The sequence below is a fragment of the Manacus candei genome, unplaced genomic scaffold (assembly GCF_025592945.1).
Source record: "Manacus candei isolate 608988 ecotype Guabito, Panama unplaced genomic scaffold, ASM2559294v1 h1tg000037l, whole genome shotgun sequence".
Classification (NCBI taxonomy): Eukaryota; Metazoa; Chordata; class Aves; order Passeriformes; family Pipridae; genus Manacus; species Manacus candei.
In genome coordinates, this window is record NW_026138085.1 from 15,634,216 (window position 1) to 15,659,453 (window position 25,238).

The following is a 25,238-nucleotide window of genomic DNA, read 5'->3' on the forward strand; positions in this document are numbered from 1 at the left end:
TTCCTTTCATACATTTCATGCCTCTCTTCTTCAAGGGTAAATGTGTTGAGAAACTCAGGGCAACGTACAGAGCTTGCAGTAAATTGCCATTTTCTATTTGTTGGTGAATAAAGGCTGGAATTTGTCTTCTACAACTTTCTTTATTTTTTATTAGCTATTGAAAGGGGTCACCATAGCCAGTGGTGGAGTGTTACCCAATATTCACCCAGAGCTGTTGGCAAAGAAGAGAGGATCAAAAGGAAAACTGGAAGCCATCATCACTCCACCTCCAGCAAAGAAGGCAAAGTCTCCCTCACAGAAAAAAACTGTATCAAAGAAAACAGGCGGCAAGAAAGGAGCGAGGAAATCCAAGGTAGAGTAATGTGTTTATTTTAAACCCAACGAGCTTGCAAACAGTAGCTGCAGGGAGCTCCACTCAGGGGCAGCTTTCTGTGCCTGTGTTGTTAACAACAGTGATTTCAGTCACAGCAACCAAAGGAAGGGGGAGTCTGAAAACCCTCAGAGGTCACTCGAGTCTGCAGGACAGGGGGGTAAGCCATAAATACTCTGTAAGGAACATTCTTAGTAGGCACAGGCTGGAGGCACCAGGAGATAGAAGAGGAAAGTGTCTGAGGGCTGTGCTGGTCACACCTTACAGGTTTCAGTTTGTAGGAGTAGGGAATCTTTGCACATGTGTAGCCAAGGATGGCTTTTTCTTTTGCAAAACAACTACTGTCAAGCAATAAGTTATGAAAGTAGGAAGAAAAGGACAGGAATTTCTCATGAAGTGGACAAGGAATGTCAAAATTGCCTCTGGGTGAAACAAAGCTTCTTTATTCATTGTGTGTCTCTGTTACTGTTTATTTGGTCACTCTGCTGATTTTTTTTGGTATTTTTGAGCTGTTGAATTGTTTTCTCCCCCAGAACACCTAGTAGTTGACATTTCAAGTGCAGTGCTTCCAATAACCATGCACTAATAATTTCCCTAAATCTGGAATTTTTTTTCCCCCTGCTTGATTACAAAAGCAGGAAGTCTGTTGTGGGGTTCTGTTTTTCTTCCACACAATAAACTGTATTGTCTGCTTACTATATTGGTATTTGGCTAACAGCAAACTCTTGGGGAATTGAAATAGGACCCATGAAATTCTAATTTTCAAAACATTTGTGTAAAGGAAAGCATGGTTACAGCTTCTAAAAGGACCAATATATGACCTTGCATCAAAGTCATTTCAGTTGTTCACCCTCGGATTTAGTTTATATAACTACAAACTAAACTTTGCAAAGGGATAATAGGGAGACAGTGGCTTGCTTAATACTTCAGGTGTGCTTTTTAGCTTCATCATAGATATTGCTTAGGCACCAAATATTTATATGAAACCCTAAGCAGTAATTTTATTGAAAATATGAAATTATTTTTGGCACCAGTTGAGTTTATGACCACAGCAGTCAGTTCACTGTCTTCATGAAATGCCTTTTTCAAAATGTTCCTAATTCCCTTTTTTGTTCATTCCTGAGAGCTGTTATTCCCCTGCAGTGAATGCAGAGTTGAAAAAGGCAATGGTGGTTGAGGGAAACTCCTTCTCCCCCAACAGTTTTACTGGAGATAAAAGTGGGTGGTGATATTAAATAAGACAGAAAATTTTTCAGCCCATTTCCTGCTACCAGGCAGGTAGAAAGTAGGTGTATTCTTCTGGCTCTGTCTCTGAGGACACATTACAAAGGAGCATTTCTAAAAATAAGATTGTGAAACCTGGGAGCACCTCCCTTCACAGAGAAAGAAAATTTGTTCTCTGACAAGTCACTTTTTACCTTAAAATGAACGTCTGCCCACACGTGCAGATACGTTATCTTTGTCCACACAAGCCTTCAGAAAGCTGTTAATATTTTGGGGCTGTTTATGTGTTTTCCTGCAGCATTTAAGACAACTCCCATCTCAAGTGTACCCTGTCATGGGCAGGAAAAGGCACCTGTGGATCTGCAGGTGCCGAGGTCGTTATTCCTGTTGATCCCTTCACTGTTATCAGTCACTTTGGTTGGACTGGAGGATAAAATCCAACCCCAGTGTTTGCACAGGCATTTTATTGCCTGCTAAGCATTTAGTGCATGTCATGTATCTTTCTGTCGTTAAACTGTTTTTCTCAGAGCCTTCAGTTAACTAATTAACTGTATTTTTGGAAGAAGAAGCAGGGAGAAGTGAGCAAATCAGCCAGTGCTGACAGTACAACAGAGGGAACTCCTGCAGATGGTTTCACAGTCCTGTCCACCAAAAGCCTGTTTCTTGGCCAGAAGGTATGATCCTGCATTTTTACAAATGAATACCTATTTTTCCATGCTGCTTAGGGAATACCCCCCCTCCTGCCACCCCCCTTTCCATAAAACATCCAGGTACAATGGACATTTCCCCACTGAGCACTTGAGGGAGTGCATGATATTAGCTTTTCGAATTTCAAACAACAAACTTCTAGAACATTTTAAAAATACATAAAAAATTTTTTCATGTGGCTACGTAATTAAATACTTAATTAGAAGGAAAGCCTGTGTGCTTGTAATCTATCTCACCTTATTGATAAACAGCATAATTGTTACAGCTCAGCATCTGCCAAAGAGAAGATTATTATTAGATTAATATGTATTTTTTCCAATGGGCAGCCCACTTCATTGCTGATGTAAATGATTAAGAGGTTTTTATCAAAACCTATTTTAGACATTTGTTCATCCTAGTGGTTTTATGTTATGTTCTGTTTTGTGGTTTACAGACTGTGTAATAATGAATGATGCTTTTTTGAAAAGATAGAAGTCAACAATCCTTTTTTTTCCCTGTGAATATGCTCTGGGACGTGGGATGGTTTAAAACAAATACATATCTGCTTAAAGAGAGGATCCATTTAAAGAGACAATTCATTAAATCAATTTGGTTTTTTATCCTGAATCCTGCCTTTAGTTCATGATACAAAATTTTTTGTTAAGTAAAGCTGCATCTTTCTTCTGTCATTCAGTAATCAGATCATTGTGTTGTAAGCCATAAAAGATGAGCCATTGTCCATTGTGGAATGTAACTCCTCTGACTCATTTTTATTTCATACTGAGGTTGTTCTCCATTTACCCTGCCACAGTTTGTTTGCCAAGTTTAACATGCATGAGAGTAACATTTTTTTTGCAAGACTTCTGATTTTCCACATTTAGTTTTACAACTGGATCTAAATTGCTGGGTTGGTAGGGGTTTTTTATTTTACTCCTAGTAGGGGGGTGGTTCTTTAAAAGCATTTCGATGACTAATTTAGAACCTAAAATTTATAGTCCACGTTAGTGTTTCAAGAAAGCAACATCAGACTTCTGGAGCTGATTTTGAGCTCCTTTTAGTTACCAGAGGGAACCTGGGATAAGACCTGGTGTTGTGTTCAGCGAAGTAACCCAGCAAATCAGTGAGGCTTCGCTGCTGGGCTCAGTGGAAGAGAATCCTGAACTCCAGCAGTGCTTTAAGCTGTCCTGAGCAAAGCCAGTGTCTGTTTTAGAGCTTCCCAGGGAGTGCCTTGTACTGGGAAATGGACTTCCTGGCTGTCTCATTCCCTTGGGAGTACATTCCCTGGTGTGACATGTCCATCCCTGCACTGGGTGGTTGTCACTTAGCCCTGCATGTGAGAGAGACCAGCTGGCAGCCTTTTGTTGTAACACATCATGGAAAGAAAAATGAAAGGAAAATGAAAACCTGTTTGTCTCCTGTGAGGGAACACTCTAAATCAAAGGGATCATGTTCTGAGTGTTAGAGAAGGCATTTGAAGAATTGCTGCTGAGATCAATCAAGCAGGATCTTTCAAACCTCCTGTGACATCCTTGAACACCTCTCCAACATCTCTGTGGTTTGCAAAACCATTGTCTGCTAGATCAGAAAATCATTTGCTAGATGGCAGAGGGGGAAGAAAATAATCTTGGCTTTGGTATCACACCATTCCTAAGTGTTTAATGGGAAAAATCTTAGTCTTGGCTCCATGTTTGCAGAAGGGAAGGGATTTATTTACAAGAGCAACTCTTCATCCTTCTAATATCCCCAGATTTACATAGCTAAAAAAACAAATGAGAATGTTGCAAACCTGGGTATTGTTCATTTTTTAAAATTCCTGTTATTGCATTAAATCTTTAGGTAACTGCTGACACTCAGATAGAAATTCTTAGAGGTCAGGAAATGGCCAAGAACCCTTCAGTTGTACCTGTACAAGTGTCTTAGTGCTACATTAATTAAATATTAAAATCTAGTTAATATATAAATGACTGCACATGCTACAAGTGCCATGCCAATGGAAATGTGGTATTGTGCACATTAAGTAGTTTGTTTTTCCTGAGAGGATTGGAGGCAGAGTTGTGAGACCTCAAGCCTAAGCATTAGGGTTTGGACTTTGCAAGAGACCTCAGCTTGTGGTCCTCAACAGGCATCTTCAGTTTTCAGTATGAAACTCATACCAGAAAAACTTCCAAGACTTTTAAGGTAATTTTATCTGAAATAAAAAATGCAAGGCTTGGCTCAGAAAATACCCACAGATGTGCTAAATGCCACCTACATTTTATCCAACTAACATTTAATTGAAATGTTACCTAAAGTTCTGTCCATTCTTTGTTGCACATGTATATGCAAATTGTGCCTATTTATATTTGTAAAGTAGCCCTTTAGGGGATCACTTCTCCTGCCTAATACATGCTTCATGTTATTTGGTAGTGAAATTAAGCAATTACTCATTGGAGGATTTAATTCTGATTAATTTTTGAGTTGTATTCTGGCACTTGGATGTCTAACAGTGCATTGAGCACTAAATGCAGAATTTAGTAAAATAATACTTAGCTGCCAACTCATGCTATCAGTGATGGGCAGCTTTTTAAGCATCTTGTTGTTGCTGTTAAACTGAAAGTTTAATTACCAGCTGTTTATGATGTAAATCCCATATATGGGTGGGCTCAGGGTTAGATTTAAGGTACAAAACCAAAATGTTCTACAGCTAATAGACCTGGGGCAAAAACCTGTAGAACTCAGAATTAGGGGTGAAAGAGGAACATCTATAGAATGAACAAAATATGCTTAGGAGCAGACTAAAATCTCCACAAAACAGTCTTTTGGTGTGTGCATGTGTTTTGTTGTTGTTTTGGGTTTTTTAATTTTAAAATTCATAAAGTTTCTTTAACATTTTTGGTTTGATTTGATTTGACTTTTTTTTTTTTAAACAGCAGTTGCTTGTAGTCAAACTCAAGACTCAAACTCAAGTATGAATAACTTGCCACGTGTGAAGTCTTAAAGGATTCCAAGCTATTTGGAAAGGAAACTTTCTTAGATTTTATTACAAATTCCCAAACAGACCCGTACTTAAAACACTGAATTACACTCATTTTTAGTCAAAATCACCCTATTTTGAGGGAACATTGTTTACTCAAGCAACATATGCAAATGATATGACATTGCAGGCTTTTAAAAAGAGAAAGAAGGTCAATTCATGGAATCACATGAGTGAAATGGAAATATTTTTTTCATAAAACCTAAATACGTGGATGGTGGCCTCCTTAAATCACCCATTCACGTGTATGGGTTTCATGGATTGGCTCATATTCCCTGTTAATAAATTAACATACACAAAGAGATGGTTTGAAGAGTTAAGTTTACAGAACATGGATTACAAACCAAGAGAAAAAATTGAGTTATTGATGAGATAAAGTGCCATACCTGAAGGTGTACGTTATGTTTCATAGGTTGAGGGCTTTGGATTAGAAGGAAAGCCTGGCTTAACTGCAGCTGGTTTCAAGACTTGCATTAACAAATGAGAACTTTCTCTTCCATAGTTGCTTTCTGTATCACCTAATCAGCCCCTGAAACAATCATTTTAAATACCTGTAGAGGCAAGCATAGACCGTGCTGTAATTAATATGTTTCCTCAGATGAAAGAGTCTGGAAACTTTTTAAACTTTTAAAGTATTTTAAGTTTCAAATAGTCAACTTAGTACATGTGAAATCAGACTTCCCAACAGGAGCTACAAAGCAGTGTCACAACCTGCTCTAACCCTGCAGTTCTGACCTTTGCCAAGTTTGGCATTCCCAGCAGGTTGCCCAAATTATGGAGTTGTTTCTGTAGTGGGGGTCACATCCTATGGTGAGACACCCAAACTATCAGCAGCAGGCAATCTGTGCTATCACTTTTCACCCCTGAGCACTACTGAAAAAAACATCCTTACTGGAATGACATGACAGGATCCTTTTGTCACCGTGGCTGGTCTGAGTTTTTCCACTGACTTCTAATTTCATAGAATAGTTTGTAAGTCTTGCTCAAAATGTATTACCAGAAGTTAAAGTCTGCACTTCCTCATATTAGTTCCATTAATTCTTTCTGTTCTTTTAAGAACATGTAGTGCAGATGTGAATTAATCTCTAGATCTCTGTGCCACCTCCTTCAGTTTACTGTGTGCCCGTGAGAAATCCTCCTGATTTTGTAACAAGAAAGAAATAGGAATCCATGGGTGCAGTGAGAGGATTTAATGGGCATTAATGGGTGGAGTTAAAATCTCTGTTTTCCTAAGGGACAGAAGCAAATAAAATAAAACCTAGAAGCAATAAGCACATAATATTATGTGCCTGCTTATGGTACCTCACTGGGCGCTCAACAAAGGCTGCAGAACTGTAATGAGAACTGAAATGCTGCAATACAGAATGTGCTGACCACTGATAAGGAAAGAAAAAGAATCCCATCCCTTGTTGGGATGGAGGAATCACTGGAGACAAGTGTGTGCTTCCTCAGAGATAGGCTCGTGTGTGCTGGCTTAAGGAAGGAGGAGCAGCAGCTTTGATCCCAATTCAGTCTGAATGGTCTCAGCACGTTCCTGTAATTAATGCTTAAGGAATGCTTAGGGTGTCCTTCATCTCTACTTGGAGGAGAAACAAAAGCCTTCCTTTAATGCCAGAATTAGAATCACAGAATGGTTTGGGTTGGAAGGAACCTTAAAGAACATCTCGTTCCAACCCTCCCCTGCCATGGGCAGGGACACCTTCCACTAGCCCAGGTTGCTCCAAGCCCTGTCCAATCTGGCCTTGGACACTTCCAGGGATCCAGGGGCAGCCACAGCTTCTCTGGGCAACCTGGGCCTGGGCCTCCCCACCCTCACAGGGAAGAATTACTTCCCAATATAAAATCTTAACCTTCCCTCCTTCAGCATGAGGCCATTCCCCCTTGTCCTGTCACTCCATGCCCTCGTGGAAAGTGCCTTTCCAGCCTTGTTGTAAACCCTCTTTAGGTCGTAGATAATAATAATAACAATCCCAAACAGTGATCAGCACAGAACCACAACAGAGCTCATTAGTAGGTACATTGCTGTCCTCCCTGTGTGAACAGCGTTTGAGTCTTGCGTTTGAGTTTTTTGGGGACAATAACCCTCCTTTACGACCTGCCTTTTATTTTGCATATTTGTTTGCAGTGATGCTATCTCCATCTGTGTTGCAAAGCTCACTTTTCTGCAGCTTCTCTGTGATTTCCCAGCTGTCCTGTTATTTCCCACCTCATGCTTTTCTTTTCAGCTGAACCTTATTCACAGTGAAATCAGTAATTTAGCCGGCTTCGAGGTGGAGGCCATTATCAATCCTACCAATGCTGACATTGACCTTAAAGATGACCTAGGTAAATGGGGCATGGGTTGACACAACTAACGGTCACATGGAAATTATGGAACCCAGAATTTACCCTCTAGGCCTTCAAAACCTTTAGGAAGAGCAGAAATTCAAATCTTGCTTTGTTGAAGAAATATATTCAAAATACTCTTCACCAAATTCGAACACTTGCAGCTCTTGCTTGTCTTCAAGCTGATTTCAGTTCAAACCAAAAATTTAAATTCTTTTCCATAATGATCATATGTGACTGTTAGCTATTTTGGGGGGTTTCTTATTTGGATACTTTGAGGACTAAAATACTCTTTTGTCAGGTTGTTTTCAAAATAAGCAGTTTCTCCATTCTACCTGCAATCTCAGGGTTTTTTTCTCATACTTAGAGTAGGCTTAAAATTTTTAAAAGGAATTATTAAATAATTAACTGTCCTCAAATCTTTCCTGCCTCGATTTCATATTTAATTTAATCAAATCGTGTTTCCATTATGCTTCAGTTACTCCCTGTCACTCAGGTTCAGCTGAAAACAAATACTGATATACCAGCAGTGAACTGCTGTAGATGGTGAATTGCTCTTAAAGCTTCTGTCTTGTTCCAGATTGAAAAGAAATCAAAAAATTCCTTCTTCAGCAAAAGAAAAGTTACCTTTCAAGCATTATGTACTGCATTCCCTTCTCATTTGAATACTGAATATTCTTGTTTGATTATGCTGTTGTCTTTTTTTTTAAACTTCCTTAATGGAATACAACCCGTAATTCTACTACTGCTGCATTTCCAGTGGGAATGTACAGAAGTAACTTAACAAGAAAAAAGGTTTCTAAACCAGCCTTTCTCAGAAATATGTATATCTTTACAAGTGTCTCAGGCATTCCAACACATAATTAGAAAGTATGCCTTACCTTTAAACTATAACAACAATCCCTTGTATTTTTTAAAGCAAATTCAGTACAGCCCTTGCTGCAAATACAAGGTTTCCTCTGTTTGAAGGAGACTGGCATTTTTAGAATGTGAAGATTAGTACCTGTCAGCTTATTGATGCTGACAAAATGGAGAAACTAATTATTTTGTTTGGCTTGATGATCCTGAATTTCTTTTTTTAAACAGATTCCGTATTTTAATGTCATGCTCTGTGGGGAACTGGTTGTTCTAGGTTTCTGCAAAGTGCAATGGGGCATTAGCTGATTTTAAAACTTTGGAAAATGATCTCATATGATTGCTCTGACTTGTCATTTTAACATTTATTTGATCATGTCATACTCAATATTCCTCCTCCTGTTCCCTACACCCCTTTCTCTACACACACCTGCACACACAACTCAGCATTTTGGCGCAAGGTTTGGAGATGTGAAGGTAGGAAAATATGGACGTTGGTACATGTGTAAATGTAGAGCCTGTGCTGGGTCTCTGTCCAACGTGGTTGATATCCATCTGTTTACCTGTTGTAGTTGCAAGTTGTACAGGCTGACATTGCCACGATCGACAGTGATGCTGTCGTTCACCCGACAAACTCTGACTTCTACACCGGTGGTGAAGTAGGTAATGGCAAGTTCAGCGCTGCCGAGTTTGTATGTGTGTGCATGGTCGATCAGCAGCCACAAGCTTGGTGTAGCTATGCAGATCTGCATTCATTTCTCACTTCCAGCAGTCCTGACTGATCAGAGAAAGAAAGCAGGGATTGCAAACCCAGTAGGCATTTCTGGTTTTTATCACCGAATCGGGGCAACGCCAGAACGCGCCGCCAAAATTGGAAGTGCGGGAACGGTTCGTTCCATGCGGGCACGTGAGCAGGGCACAGGAATCACCACAGGGTTGGCCTGACATGTTCAATGCCTGGGCTGAACGTGGTTTGGTCTTTAGATACCAGTTGCAGTGCACCCTCTCCATGCCAGATGTTCACATCTGGATTCACATGCTGGATCCAGCCGATGACCGATGACCTTCCCAGCCCTGCTCAATGGTCCACGAGCCCGCAGTGGTGTGACACGTTTTTCAGGTGGTCAGTCATCTAAGCCACACTGCTGAGAGAAGGCACGATAGAAAACAGGACAGACCTCTTAATTCAGCCATCATAACTGTCCCCTGAGTAACTGCTCTAAGTGGTACCCTCTCTGCTTACCAGGATTTCGTAAAAGGGTAGCAGTGCTTTCACTGAACTGCCTTGGTAACTTGAGAAGGCAAGTGACAGTTTGGGCTGGATGCAGAAGTTGTTAAAATCGAGTGAGCTGATCCCAGCCTCTGTTCTGCATCTCATCTTAACCTCCCCATCACCATGTGAACGGGCTCCCTGCACACCCAAGGCCCTGGTTCTTGGGGGGACACGTGTCCTGCTGCAGTGCTGGCACGTCCTACACCCCCTGCTTTTCCTGAAGGAGCTGCTTCCTGAGTAACACACAGAGAAAAGTAGCTCTGGATGGCCCGTTGAGCAGGAGCACTGTGGCTTAGCTGGCTAAATAATATGTAGAGACATTAAAATAAAAGTGTTAAATAGCCTGTAACTGAAGAATATGCTTGCAAAGTCTGTCAGACCCATTTAGCCAATGTGCCTGTCTCCTCCCCTGTGACAGGGAAGTGCTTTGCTACCCTGCAAAGAAAATTGTCTCTCGAAGCTGGACTGCTCATTCCTTAGTGTAGGTTCCTGTTGCCTCTGACTGCTGTAAGAAAGAATAGAAGTGCACAAATGCTTAGCTTCCAATGATTAACTTTTACCCATCTAAATTTATTTTTTTTTATTATTTTTGTTGGTTTTTTTCCCTAACAATTTAAATGTACTGGGGGCTTATCCTGAGAATTTTAGAGCCTAAATTTCTGCTAACGCTGTTTTCCACACTGATACCAATGCCTGCTTGGAAAGCATGAGATAATGATCTTGTTCTCATGGGAGTGACACATATTTATGCCTGTGAGCAAATAAGCTACTAACCTTGAAGCTGTGAAGCAAGACTTCCATCAAGAAACTTGCTAATGTAGTGGAAAATGGTTAAATACAGTCTGTCCTTTCCCAGATTAAGCTAATTTACAACATAGATCTCAAGTATGATTTCAATATAAACCCTCGCTATTAATCAGAAGAAGAGCATAATTGAGGAGTAAATGCAGAATATCTCACTGATTCATACTTTTGCTCTTCTTTGTACCAGATCTCCAAGAAGAGAGCTCAGTGAAATAAACTGACATGGTTGTTCATTGCTTTTAATTATAAATTAATTCCCAATAGAAGGGAAAAAGCTGATCCTTCTGGATTGAATTAAACCAAACTAGGCTAAATTCCATTAAATGTACAACAGCTTTGCAATGGCAAAGAAATGACCTACTTAATAGATCTTTGCTGTTCCTAGGTTCTGCACAAGGCTTAATTATGTTTCCCCTTGAAACAAGAGAAATTAAGGATTATGAATGTCATGGGGTTTAGGACTGATCAGAGTTCATGGACTCAGGGGGAATATAACTGGAATATATATAAAAATATCAATGGGAATGGTATGGAAATACATACAGCAAGAATGGAACTAGAATGGAAGACTGTTTTGTTGCCTCCCCATCCCTTCTCCAGCAGAGGGATTTTACAAGGCCCTAGGCTCAGTCACATGTCCTGGATGGGCTCAGCAAAGGGCATGGGGGGTCTGTCTCTGCCTTTGAGGTTCTAGGGGGCTTCCAACCCCTCAGTACTGCTGTGGATCTCCTTTCCCAGCCCTCTCCTAAGACCCCTTGCTGCTACAAGTAAAGCCATTACTGTGTCCTCTAAGAGATTTTAAGATGGTCCTTCCACTCACGTGCAGTGGGATTGGTGACTTTAAGTCTCAGAAAATTCCTAGTGAGGAGTTGGGCTGAATAAGTCAAAGTACTTTGGCTGAAGTATTTCTATAAAAGAGCTTAAATGAGCACAAAGAGCAAATTACACTCTGACCTACACAGTCTGACCTTGAAATCCAGCTTTTGGCAAACCCTGTGTTGAACTGATGACAAAAAAGCCAAAGAAAAGGCATAAGTTTTGTAATTGTCCTCAGCTTTTGTGCCCCAAAAGCAATAAACTCCAACTGGAAAAATAGAGGCAGGGTCACTGAGTCAGTTTTTGAATGGAAAACAAACGCATTGTTTTCAACTTTTCATCTTCAGTTTAGAAGAAATTTAGCAGAACAAAAAGCATCTTAGTTCTTAGAGCCATAACCCAATTTAGTAACCTGAACCTTGGAGGAGAGGCTCTGCTTCCTTGAGCATACAGTATGTGCACTTCCATCAGAAAATGCATTTTTTTCTTTCTTCATCAGTGAAAGTAAGGGGTGTCACCAAATAAATGTCTAGATCTTTAGAGGTCCTAGTTCGGAATTTTTGGAAATCAGTTTTCAAAGCAATATCTCAAATCAGAGCCTTTATGATATCACTGCTTGTACTTATCTACCTTTATCATTAATATGCACAGTGCAAAATTATGTGGGATGCTTATGTAGTTAGGAAAATGCTTTCTTGGGCTGTTTTTGTTTGAGTTTTTTTTTTAATATTAATATTTAAAACTAGAGCTGCAAAATAAGATCTAAACCATTTAGTGATGGACTGCCTTTGTAAAGAGCGTACCTTTGGGTTGCCCTGAAACACTGCACAGCTCTTCTCCTCCCAGAATGACTTTGTCCAGCTCCTTAGCTGTAGTTAGAGAAGTTCATTGGAGGAATATGTTCCTTAGAGATTCTCCTTATTTCTGAGGCTCTTCCTCTTGGTTAAAGGTGGCTCAACAAGCTGGGCAGTTACCAAGTAAAGCAGCCCGCTGCACTCACGAGACTGTTTCATTCCTGGGGCCACCTGTTGGGGTCAGGGACCAAGATCAGGTGAGTCTCAAATTCTTATTGTGGCAAATGGCTCTTTAAAACAATTTGTAAGAGAAGAGGGGAAATGAATCCTAGGTGAAGGAGTTATGAACCTTCAACCACTCTTGAGCTAGCACATTCTTCTGGAACGTTGCACACTGAGAGATGCTCGTGATAAGGAAGGAGGTAGGGATGTCATGTCCGATGTTTTGACAGTAAAATCAAGTCTGAGAATGTTTGCAAGGGATACCAGGGTGAGGTTTTTGGGTTGTTAGGGTTGTCTTTTTGGTTTTTTCTTTCTGTTGTTGTTGTCGTTGTTGTTTTTCATGATTAGCTAATTCTCAAGTCCCAAAAGGTTTAGATCTTACTTTGCAGTCCCCAAAAAAAAACAACATTTGGGCAGAAAACTCTAGAGTGATGTAATAAAAATTAATGATGAGTCACATGTCTGTGGAAAGCTGAGATGAGAGGAGTAAACTATCAATTCTCTGTCCAGGGAGCACTTTGGAAAAGAAAGGCGGGAAGGAATTTGTGGAAGCTGTCATTGAGCTCCGCAAAAAGAACGGGCCCTTGGACATTGCTGGAGGTGAGGCTGCGATCCGGGAACCCAAACCTGACCCCAAACCCATCCCAAACCTGAACCTAAACCCAACCCAAACCTGAACCCAAACCCAACCCAAACCTGACCCCAAACCCAACCCAAACCTGAACCCAAACCCATCCCAAACCTGAACCCAAGCCCAACCCAAACCTGAACCCAAACCCATCCCAAACCCAAACCTAGACCTGAACCCAAACCTGAACCCAAACCTATCCCAAACCCAAACCTTCACCATGTTGGCTCACACAGCCAAGCTCCTTCTACACCAGCCCTGGAGCTCCTGCTGTCTGAGGCAGCTTTTATGGGTTCCATGGTATTTGTATTCTCCATATACACACGTGGCATCATAAATAACCTTTACCAGGGCATGTGGGCAGTGGGGCAGTGATGTAATGCTGAAAGTAAAAGCTGTTCACAGGGACGTGCACACACAATGAATGTTGCTCATTAAGGGCACAGTTGAGAAAAGCAATTAATGAGATGCTTATTTTTGAGCCCAACTCTGTTAAACATCTGCTTTGCTGAAATGCTGCTGACTTTCACTGAACTTAAGCACATGCTTAAAGTTCAGCATCTGCTTGGGTGCTTGGCTCCATCAGTGCCAAAACCATCACTGTAAAAGCTTACGACTTTTTGATGCCTAGTTATCAAAATTTATGTAATATCGGAGCAAAATCTACTATAGGAGTAATAAAGTTTGATAATGGCAATATATAATTTTACACCATCTGTGAAATTGCTGATCCATGTTGTTCATATAGAAGGCTGATTCTGCCATCTGTGTTTATGCTATAAAAACAAATACAGTGTGTGCAGTTTTGTAAACGAATCCTAACTACAGCCGAAGGGGAGATGTAAGAATTCAGCTCTGACAGGAAAAATTACAACTGTTTACTTCTGCTGCTTAATACTTTGGGGGTTTTTCCCTTAACTTTTTAAAAATTTTAATAAGTTTTTCTTGGAATTTTTGTTCTGCAAAAATATGTAGAATCAATTACTCAGTTTTGGGTTGTTGTTTTTTTTTTTTTTAAAAAACTTCTCTACAATATTCCTTGCCAGCCCAGACCAAACTGCTCTAAATGGGTGGCAAGTTGGAAAGCAAAGTTTGTTTTTCTCAGGCATCAGTGCATCCCTGAGATCTGGGGGCTGCTTTTCCAGTCTTACCCCATGGAGCTCTGTGTTGCACTGGGAGAAACTGGCTGTGAGGGATTTGTTGGAGGGCTCTAGAGCAGAATTGATGCATATCAGTTTCTCAGTCCTGTGGTTATCCAGTTTTCAGATTTCTCAATTATAGGGGTTTTCCTTTAGTCTACCAATAACCAGGATCCCTACCTGGTAACTAGCACAGAATGTGTCCAAACTTTCTGTTTCCTACTTCTCCTTCCAGAGCATTTGCATTTGAAGTAAGGGACAGCTGCTCCTGGTAATGAACAGTTGTCCTCATCAGAATCCTAATGACTTAATTAATGACTACCCTAGAAAACAATCCCTGAGAAATATTAAAGCTGGTGATGTGTATCAATACAGCATTCTATTCTTTTGGGATGAAGATGATAGCCACATTTCACATCTGACTAGAGATATGTCAGCTGCTTTTAATAGATTTTTCTTGGATTTATGATGTATTCTGAATCTGCCAACACTTTAGTTGCACATTATGACAAATTAACATTGCCTAACACTGAGGCTATTCAACATGTTGGGACTCTGCAAACCCATAAGAACATAAATGCTTGTGCTTCCATTGTCCTTCAGAATGTTCTGGTTAACCCCTGGTCAGGATGCCATATGACAAAGTCTATTTTCTCTTTCCTGCAGCAACCATGGGATAGTATCCATATGTGGTGATCATGTGCCAAGAGTTATTTCTACTATACTTAAATAACAAAATGCCTCATAAACATTCCAGAATGGAGTGGAGGCTTTCAGACCTTTGCAAAGCTGATTTTTTAATTTTTTTTAAGACTTATTGGTATTTTTATTTTAGTTTTTTGAAGACATAAGCTGCCATTTTCTACCTACCCTTTTGTGGGGTATTTTAGGGGCTGACTCTTTGTGAAGGTTCCCTGTGTGAGATGGGAGCTGGATGTTTTTCTGCCCTCAGCTTGCCATTAGGGTGGTTTTCTCCTTCCTCCTCCCCACCTCTTTTTGTTTTTTGACAAACCAAAGCTACAACTTTTTGTTTGCAACCAGCCACAGCCCTGTGAGTTGGGAAATGGCAGAGATCCTCCTCCCCTGGTTTCTGGCAGCCTGTTGTTGCTCTGTAGTGGGAAGTGGTGAACCCAGAGCATGTTGTCCTGCAGGGAAGGCAGAGAATCCCTGGCTGTCAGCAGTTTGTAGGAAGGTTCTGCTCCATCTTCTTGGGCCTTGCACGTCCATGGTGCTAAGATACAATTAGCATGGTAAAAATTCTTCATTTCGTGGCACACAGAAGGCCTGGCCTGTTGGTACATAAACAGTGTGAATCAAACATTGCAAATCTGTAAGTGTGTCCCCTCCAACAGTCTGTCAAGAATGTGATGAAAGAGAGAAACCACAAAACTAAACCCAGCTGTGTTCAAATGGTCTTAGATGACCCCTACACAAAAAAAAAAAGTTCAGATAAGGCCAGGCCCAAAGTCTTGAAATCACACAAAATGTCTTCATTACAGTTGCTCAGAAACAAAGGTGGAAATAAAGCCAAAATCTTTATTTCCAGCCTTCCTTAGGGGTTTGCAGAGCACTGGTAGCTCTGATCTGCTCCAGTTTGGGCTGTGGTGTGATCAGAAGTGAGCTGAACAATCTGTGCATTTACCAGGAGTAGCTGAAGGTGACCCAAGTCATAACTCCACGTGCCTGTCCACCATCCTGATATTTCCTGGGGTAAACCAAACCAAAGCAAGTTCATCCCTTGACCAGGTTAACATTCTGCCCTTTTCCTTAGACAATCCCCAGTATAAATGTGTTTCCTTTGATGGCAGCCACGAATTCTTGATCTCTCTAAAATAAGCTCTATCATAGCTGTGATTCATAAATTATCACAGCAAAGTGCAGCTGGAAATGGAAAATACAAAGTCTCTGTCCTCATGTTGTATTTTAAGGCTGTGTGATTTGTAATCCAAACCATTCACAGGGGCTGAGGGAATGTCTGTTGATTGTTTGCTGTTTTAATCACACGTGCACTCCTTTAATGCTGAGGAGAGGGAAGAGCAATTTTCACGTTTCACTTTCTGTTCTCCCCAGCTGTTGTCAGTGCTGGCCATGGACTGCCTGCAAAATTTGTGATCCACTGTAACAGCCCTGGTTGGGGCTCAGACAAATGTGAGGAGCTGCTGGAAAAGACAGTGAAGAACTGCCTGGCCCTGGCTGATGAAAAGAAGCTGAAATCTATTGCTTTCCCTTCCATTGGCAGTGGCAGGTAAGGCTCTTGGGGCCAAAGAGGTCACATTTCCTAAGTGCCATCCCATGGTCCAGTCTCCCTTCTCATGTATAAAACCCATTGCTACAATGCTGACTCTTTTCTTCTTTAAATCAGTTCCCTAAAAGAAGTGTTTCTTCTCTTGTGGGGCCTGCAGTGTTCACCTGAGTGATTCTACCCTGCAGAATCTTGAAGCATGCAAATAGGATAAGGAGCATAAAACAAACTTTCAGGAGAATATTAAAAGACTCTCTTCAGACTGTCGATTTCTTCATATAAATTGAAGATTTTGTGGAGGAGAACATGAAGACAAAGGGGTCTATTTTGCCTAGTTTTAGTGCATAATGAAACTTCCTGCACTTTATGGCTTAGGATGGCCAAAGACGTGGCTTAGTGTTTGTTTAAGCAGCAAACCTGAAGTGCTTTGATTCTTAGGATTTGCAGAGTCACTTGAAGCTTTCACCCAGAATCCATAAGCTGAATTCCATGCAGTTTACATCATGGGACTATTTCAGTTAAAATAAAAAAAAAGACCTTAAAAGCCTTTGCCAAGGTCTTTGAAAGCCAAAGCCTAAAGTTCAAGTCCTCTGGCTTTGTACAGGGTGCTCAGTGCCTTTGAAAGTTGGATTGTGTTCTTAAGGGTCTGAGACTGCACCTTTAATGTGAGGCTCTTGGGTTTGGGGTGCAGGGGAAGGTTTGGAACTCTTGGCCCTCAGTGATGGCTCAGTGTGAAGAGCAAGGGCCCAATCTAGGCTGAATTACACAGTTGTATCTCTAACCCTGGACAACTGCCCCTCTTGAATGTGCCATGAAAGAAGTTGGCTGATGTACAGCAAGAATATTCTTCCCATTGTGCTGTGTTGCAACAGTAGATGAATTCCTGCATATTCTGAGGGCTAGAGCAGAAATCAGTATTTGAGCTTTTGGGTGAATGACAATGAAGAAATAGAAGTTTCATTAGGATAATAGATTTAAGCAGCTTGCATCAGACAAATCTCCAGCTAAGGTTGATTTACATGGGTGTCATTTTAAGGAGATAACTTATGGAGAAATATTGCAGAGGGTTCATAGTAGGCTGGTGAATTAGCTGTCAGGGTCACAGGCTGGTCAGGACACAGGGAAGCTCTGAAGCACTCTTTGGGAGAAACTCCCTCCATGGACTGCAGTGGAACTGTGGAATTGGTTATGTAAAAGTGGAACTGTGGAAAGTATCTTCTACAGAGCCCTTTCTTCCCTGGATAGCTCCCAGCAAGGAACCATTCCCAGCCCTTGTTGTGAAGTAGATGATTGGTACTGGAAGATGATGAAACCCTGAATAAAATGAGCAGATTCCCATTCTGTTATGAAATCTGGGTACTGACGGGCAGGATCTGTGGTGAGCTCTCAGCCTGGTTTGTGCACGTCATTCTCACTGGAGCCAGTTGAAGTGGTGCTTTTAAAAGATGGAGAGGATTCAAAAGGCCTTGAGTAATAAATGAGGCTATGTATTTTCCCTCCTTTTTCTTAATTAGAGATACTCAAGCATAAATTAATTTTGAAGGGAGCAGACTATATTCTGACAATACTCTCTACTTGTTTTTATGAAGTCTAAAGCATTAAAAAAATAAAAGTAAAGCTTTAAAAGATAGCAAATGCCAAAAGACACCACATGTATGCAGCTGTTCTAGTACAGACATCTGTCAAGCAGACATCACCCAATAAACCCACATAAACAGTTTCATTCTCTTTTATAGTTGAGGAATGGGATTACATGAGGGCAGTTCAAATAAATCACAGGGGGAAATAAAACAGCATTCACTGGGCCAGATGCTCAGCTACAGCCAACTTGTGGAAAGCCCAGCTTGGGTGCTGTTCAGAGGTAGCCTGGAGTTCAGTCTGGTTGGGCCATCAGGAGAAAAGGGAAAGGAGAGTTAGGGATTGAACATGAAATCATCCTTGGGGTAGGGATTTCATTCTGAGGCTCTGCCTTTGATCTGAATCGACACTGGTTTGGCTGAAGTCTCAAACTGCCTTTTCACAGGAGTTTAACTCAGACCAGTGGATCAATGCAAGAGGCTTCTGCTGCTTGCAGCCCACACGTGGCCATCAGGCCAGCACCTTTCTGCTGATTTTTCTATCCTATTTCTTTTGGGAAAGGGGTCCTGAGCAATGTACTGTCATCAGCTTCCCTGGGAATGTGCCTTCCTTTCACCAGGCTGCTCTTCTTTCATGTGCCCTGTTGTGACCACCCTGCCAGAACACTCAGAAGTTTTGTGACTTCAGAGTTCCCCAAGAATGATTCAGGAACAGTGAATACCCTGACCTTGATGCTGCATCACAGTCTCTACTCAGGAGCAAAACCCCTAAAGATCTCTTCACTGTATGCCAGGATTTCTATTCATTGATAAGTGACCTGCAAGTGCTCAGGTGTGGAGGCTGCTGAGTCTGATTCTTTGCCTCTGTGTAAGCTGACAGCAGGAAGCAGCTCCTATGTCAGAACTGCTCTCAGCTGATTAACTTATCACACAGCTGATTCTCCCTGACCAGCTCATTTGCCTTTGGAAGAGTACAAGGTTTTTTTCACTTCTTCAAGAGAAGAAAAAAAATGGGGCATTTTCAGAACAGAGAAAACAGCATGAGCTATTGCATGCCATCATTTTTGAAATACCACAAGCATTATCTTCAGGCAGCCTGTATAATATCACATTACAGGCAGGACTGGCACAGAATTGCTCTCAGAGAGTATTTGCTGGGAAGGCAATGTGCAGGAAGTGGGCCATGACACAGGCAGTTGCCTTTCTCATTTTGTGTGTTGTGGCCCAGAATGAGAGGGAGAGTCCAACAGTGCTTCATTATCAGTGTGGTGCTGTGGTGAGCAAGTGCTGAGTGATGCTCACCTGTTAGTGCCATAGGAGAATTTAGCCCAGCTTCTTTGAACTGCTGAGGAAACTCTGAGGAACTCAGCCATCTGTGTGATCTGTAAATTATTTGCAGTATTAATGGTACACAATTCATAATGAGGAGCATTGATTATCATACATCTGTAAACACATGTCAAGGAACCAGGTGCTGTTCAATAGGCTCTCTCAAATTCTTTTTGGGTGCTTCTCCTAAGGGTGTCCTTGTCCCCTCACCCTCAGACTGGTTAGTGCACCACATGTCACTGGGGCTGGGCTCACACTTTGTCCAGGGCAAACCCCTGGTGTGGGTGAGCAGCACTCAGGTGTAACACAGCAGCAAAGCTCAGGTTACCAGGTGTAATTTCAGCAGTTTGCCATGACCTGTAAAACTCACAGTTCAGGTCAGGGCTTTGCTCAGACCATCCTACTTGTGCTTGACTTGTTTTAAAGATTAGATGAAACTTTCAGGCAAAGGCTGCTAGGTAAAAATGTGAAGAAGCTTGTAAGGAGGGTTGCCAGATTAGGTGCTGAGCTTTGAAATTCAGTCATACAGAGTTTTGGCATCTGAGAAAGCAGCAAGGTTGGTTCTGTGTCTGTGGCTTCTCCAGAGGAAGGAGGTGGGAGCCTCTTCTTTAGGCATGGCTAGAGGAGCAGGAAAGCCTCTGGTTTCACATCTGTGCAGTTGGTACCAAGCAATGTCTGTCAGTGTGATTTTCCTAGGACTGTACTTGTATTGGAGCAGCCTGTAACTAAACAGGATGTGAGGAGTGTTGGAAGTGCTGCTGAAACGTCCCTGAAGTCTGTCCTCAGACCCAACACAGCAACTTTGGCTTCCCCAGCTCAGTCCAGCCAAACTGACCCCATCTGGCCAAGGCCCCTGTGACCCAGGAGAGCATTCTCACCATCATCCAGCCTGCTTCCCTTTCCTACCACATTTGAAATGATAATGGGGTAGCCAGTGCTGTTTCTCACCCCCAAACTAGCAGAACTCATTCTCTCTTCCTTTTCAACCTGCAGCAAGGCCATACAAGTAACTTTTACAATCTTGTGCTTGATTAACCATTAACAGTGGTAAGAACATTTTGTACTTTGGGTCTTTCCATGTTTCATTTTCTATGTCAAGTTGTCTGTCCCTTTTTATTTATTGGTTGCTTTACTTTCAGGACAGGTTTAACTCTGCAGCTCCAATATCTGCACTGCTTTCCTGAACACATCAGGCTCTTGTTTTACTTGTCTGTTAAATGAGAATAATTGACCTATCAGGTATCATAGGGTTCAACCCATTAATGTGGGTGTATTTTGGAAATGTGTTTCTTCTGTTTGAACATTTTAAGTCTTGCCTAAACAAACAAGTTTGTAGGTTCTAATTCAGCCTGTAAACACTGACTTTGCAGCTTTATTCACCACAAGATCTTAGAGAAAAGCCAGAGCCTTAAAGGTTAAACCACCAAAGGCTGGTTCAGCAAGTCTTGATTTTCTTTCTTTCTTATTTTTTTTTTTTTAATCTCTCCTTCTAGAAACGGCTTCCCAAAGCAAACAGCTGCTCAGCTGATCCTGAAAGCCATCTCCAGCTACTTTGTGTCCACAATGTCCTCTTCAATCAAGACCGTGTACTTCGTGCTCTTCGACAGCGAGAGTATAGGGATCTACGTGCAGGAAATGGCCAAACTAGATGCCAACTAAGCCCCAAAAGCTGCAGTACCAGCCCCCTCCTCCACCCCTCCTCCTCCCCAGATCCTTAACTCATTGTGAAGAAGCAGAGCATCCCTTATTTTAAATTTTGCTCATCTAGGGGGAATAAAGGTGGGGTCTTTTTGTTGTTTTGTTTTGGGAATATTTTTTTTTTGTTTGTTTGTCTGTTTGTTTTGTTTTTACTTTCTAAACTGTTTTATGTTGGCACTGATAGTTGGCATTACTGCTGTTAATGCACTGTACCCCAGGCATCGTCTGAATTTAGTGTAATCTAGGAGATTTTATAGTTTTATTTTAATGAAGTATGGATCAAGCAGGAAGCTGTTATAGGAGTATGTAGTCTTTTACTTGTGAAAGAAACAGGCCAACCCTATTTTGTAACTGTGTTGTGGTGCTTTATCAATACATCGAGTGGCGTTCCTTTCATTTTTTAAAAGAACAGATGCTATAAACCTAATTTGTGTTTGTTTATTGTCTTAATGATGAATCTGGAAGAGAAAAAAAAATACAGAAACCCTGTTGTCCTTAATTATATTTACAATTTTGAAACTGTGTGAATTGATTTAGTAAAATGTTTGAACTGTTGCTCTTGCTGTACTTGGATTAATTTTTCCCCGAAGACTTCGTTTTCTAAGTAAATTCTGTAAAGTTACCTATGAGAGGGGATGAGAGCAGATCACAAACAATTACCTGGAAATTTGGGGATGCTGAGCCTCTTCCCTGTGCTGGCTGCATTTGTGTGTGCCCAGTGACACTCAAACAGCTGCGTTTTTTCCACAGAGTGTTCCGACTTTCCCAGTTATTGCTTCAGATCCTCCTGTTCAGAATGTGCCCTAATTGCCTGTTCACTCTGGGAGGTTGAAGCCTTTTAGATCAAGCAAGGCCTAGGATTTTTTGAACTGGTTCCAGTCATTTAATATTGGCCTGTTTGAAGCCATTTCGTGTTTCTTCCAAATATTTATGAGCCCTGTTTGTATTGGTGGCCACATCCTTTGCACAGCTGAAATCCATACCAACATAAACCTTTATGGAAGCCACTTGGGTTTGTGCTTTGAGAAAAAAGAGGTTCCACTTTTAAAAGCTGGTGCATGTGGATGCTGCTCTGAGGGAGGCAGCTCTTCCTTTGAAATTTTAGCTGCTTTCTAGGTAGTGGACATACGTTTTCCATCTCTGGTGAAAACTTCATTTGCTGATTAAAGAGTATTTCACACCCACTCTGGGCTGATCCAGAGCAATGAGTGGAGCAAATCTGACTGACTTTTCAGTAAGCTCAGGAATACCAAATATTGAAAATGTGTAGCTTGAACTCCTGCAATGGGGGTTTTGTGTAGAAATCCAAGTACTTGGAACCTTCAGGTGCAGAGGAGCAACAGCACCAACAACAGAAGCCAAAATTTAAAATATAAAATTAGAGTGTAATTCTAAATATATACCCGAAGTTAAAAGGAGCAAAGAGTAAATTAATTTTGTGCCTCAATACATAAAGTATTTGACCAGAATATGGGCTCAAACTTCAAATTTTTTCAAGGGCCAAAATGCATTTGGTGCATTCCTCAAAGACAGCAGCTCAAGGGGCAGTAAATGCAATAAGGTGCAGTACTTCAGCATTTAATTGTGTAGCATCTGTTACTGCAGTTGCACTGATCCTTGGAGTTAAAGACAACTGAACCTGCACTTTCCCCAGATTTCACTAGATGTCACTAAAAGGATTGGAAAACAGGAAAAATCCCGGGTGAGCAGCTACCTGAGGAAACACTTGGTGTGAGAAGGGCCCTAATTTTTTTCAGTACAGGGGGATTTTTAACCCAGAAGGAAAGTGCACATCAAACAGTGTACATAGTGCAGTTTTCTGATCTCTTTGCACTGTAGAATTTTCTATACTGTATAAATTCTCACTTTTTTTAAAGTCTCAAAATATTAGTGTCAACAGGAGAAGTGTTTTTCCACAGGTATTTTCTAGGTAGTTAAAAGTACAGCCTCCAATGGCATTAGGCAGATCTCTTACACTGTAACACCGTGCTGGGAGGGCCAACTTTTGTCTTTCAGCTAGAAAATCCCAAAGCAAACTATTGTAATTCAAATCACATGGACTTGCTTCTTCTGGCCTCACATCTCATCTGCTTGTTCAGCTGCTGCTCCATAAATAGCTCAGCTGGTTTCCTTGGGATCCCCTGTGATGGGCCATTTTATTTGCTGGGATTCTGGTCCTTTTGTGAGAAAATACAACCCCAAAATGTTGTTTGCAGTGTCAGAACTGGTCTCACGAGGGGCATCACCATCTTCTCCTTCTGTACAAACACCAGAGCATCCTCTTCCTCCTCACTCATCCCAGAGCCCTGTGTGTGTTCAGAGCATGCTGTGATGCTGCTGCTCTCCCACCAGCCAGAGATCCCAGAAAAACCTTGAGCTCAGGTAGCCCAAGTAGATTATGGCATCTAGTCAAGAACCTAAAAAGTAACATATCAGGTTACACAACATAACATGAAAAACAAGAGGAGAAAGTCCTGCTAATTTGTGCTGTGGGACAACATTACTTTGGGAATCTCCCTGGCATTTTACTTGTTAGAGCCAAACATGCAAGCTTCACTTGTGAAAAAAAAAATACTGATCCCACTTTGGGAAGGCCACAGATGGAAAAATCTGGGTGAGGTGCCTTTACAGCTGCTTCTCTTACTGCTAAGTCCATTCTGGATCTTACCTGAACACAACAGGTAAAAACAGATGTTGTCCCCTTAACTTTTTTCGGTGCTTTCAAAGTTTAAAAGCATTTTGTGGCCAGTAGCATTTTCAATTTACTGTTTCAAATCCTGCTCTGCATTACTTTCCAGCCTCTGACCCCACTGACTTTTTCCACAACAGAAAATTCACTGCAATACCAGCCTTAAGATGCACCAAATCACGGAACTTCACAAGTTCCCTCTGATTTTACAGCCCTTCATCCTCCTGCAGCTTTCCCCACTGTAAGCTGTCAGCCTGTGTGGTTTGCTGAGCTGGGATAATTAATTATCCCAGCACATCCATGGCCAGGCTGGGTTGTAGCTGCAATCAGCTGTGACAGAAGCGCTTCAATGTCCCAGAGTGAAAGCAAAAATGCAAGTTTGGGAGACATCCCCCTCTGCAGAGTTCCTCCCATGCTCTTCTGCCTCTGAATCCTTGTTTCCCTGAAGTCCCTTTTTTTTATTATTATGGAAAATGGGAGCAACAAACAACATTTGTGCAACCTTGACTGTTCTAAAACCATTTGGGAAGGGCAGATCATTTGCTACCCATAGTGGATGTGTCTTCTGGGGTGGTTGATGTGCTGCTGGACAGGTGAGACTTCCACTCTCATGTTACATCCCACTGACATCCATCCCCTGTACACTTCACATTTAATTTAAGATCCAGCTGCAAATCCTGCTGCACTTCCTTCAGCTCCTTTCTGGATGTGAACTGGAAGTTTAGATGTGGCAGTTTGATAAATGCAGAGGTTGGGACAGCAGCAAAAGTCAGGTCGCTGAGCAAGGACCACCCTGACAGGAGGTACAGACACATGGCAGACACCTTCCCTGTTTTGGTCCCTGTTGCCTCCCACTTTCAGACAAGTGGGCAAGGAATAGGTGGGATTGTGTTGCTTCCTCACGTTTGGCCCTGAGATCACAGGTCTGACACTCCATTTTATCACCAGCATTTAAACTTATAGCACAGTTGAGAACTAATAGCTGTTCTAATTGTTTCATAAGTTATGGATGTATTTTTAAAATAATATCATTTTAGATTAATAACTCAAACCATCTGAAAACTGACCACTCCTGTTGCTCTCAGGGTACTAAATATGGTCCCTCCCCACCGGGGTGTTTCTGTGCTGATCACACAGCACAGAAGGTATTCAGTTTATCCCAGAGCCTCACTGTCTCCTCCACATCCCTGCCCTGAGGGCAGTGTCCATCTTCACACCTCAGCTACACCCAAACTCATCCCCTGGGTAAAGCCAGCCCTGCTGGGAACAGCTCCCATTTTCTGGCCATTATTACACACCAGTATTCTGCAGCACCTTACAAAGAGCTCTGACATCTGCTGAGGGGGCTGAGCTTCCTCACAGTGCTCCATCCAGCTGGTTATTTCCAGGTTATTTTGGATTTCTGTTTAATACATGTACATTTCCAAAGAAACACCTGTAAGTGGGATTATGACCTCAGACATCAGCTACGAGGCACACAGGATGTTACTTTCTGAGCCCACATTCTGTTGCTCCAGCACTGGTTTTTCCCAGGTATTGATCATGGTCCCACA

General features: G+C 41.6%; 1 protein-coding gene across 5 annotated transcripts in view; it reads left to right on the plus strand.

The window, feature by feature from the left end:
- Positions 1 to 21,551, plus strand: part of LOC127473903 (core histone macro-H2A.1) — a 42,276-nt gene extending 20,725 nt beyond the window's left edge. Inside the window, exons 4-9 of one of the 5 annotated variants that reach the window (XM_051794142.1) lie at positions 155 to 352; positions 2,158 to 2,268; positions 7,520 to 7,619; positions 12,894 to 12,983; positions 16,221 to 16,395; positions 20,792 to 21,551. In XM_051794142.1, the coding sequence (XP_051650102.1) occupies positions 155 to 352; positions 2,158 to 2,268; positions 7,520 to 7,619; positions 12,894 to 12,983; positions 16,221 to 16,395; positions 20,792 to 20,957 (840 nt within the window). In that variant the 3' untranslated portion in view covers positions 20,958 to 21,551. Of the gene's footprint in view, positions 1 to 154; positions 353 to 2,157; positions 2,269 to 7,519; positions 7,620 to 9,046; positions 9,138 to 12,893; positions 12,984 to 16,220; positions 16,396 to 20,791 lie in introns of all 5 variants that reach the window. The other 4 variants (XM_051794145.1, XM_051794143.1, XM_051794146.1 and 1 more) reach the window with 4 other exon arrangements.
- Positions 21,552 to 25,238: the final 3,687 nt, after the last annotated feature.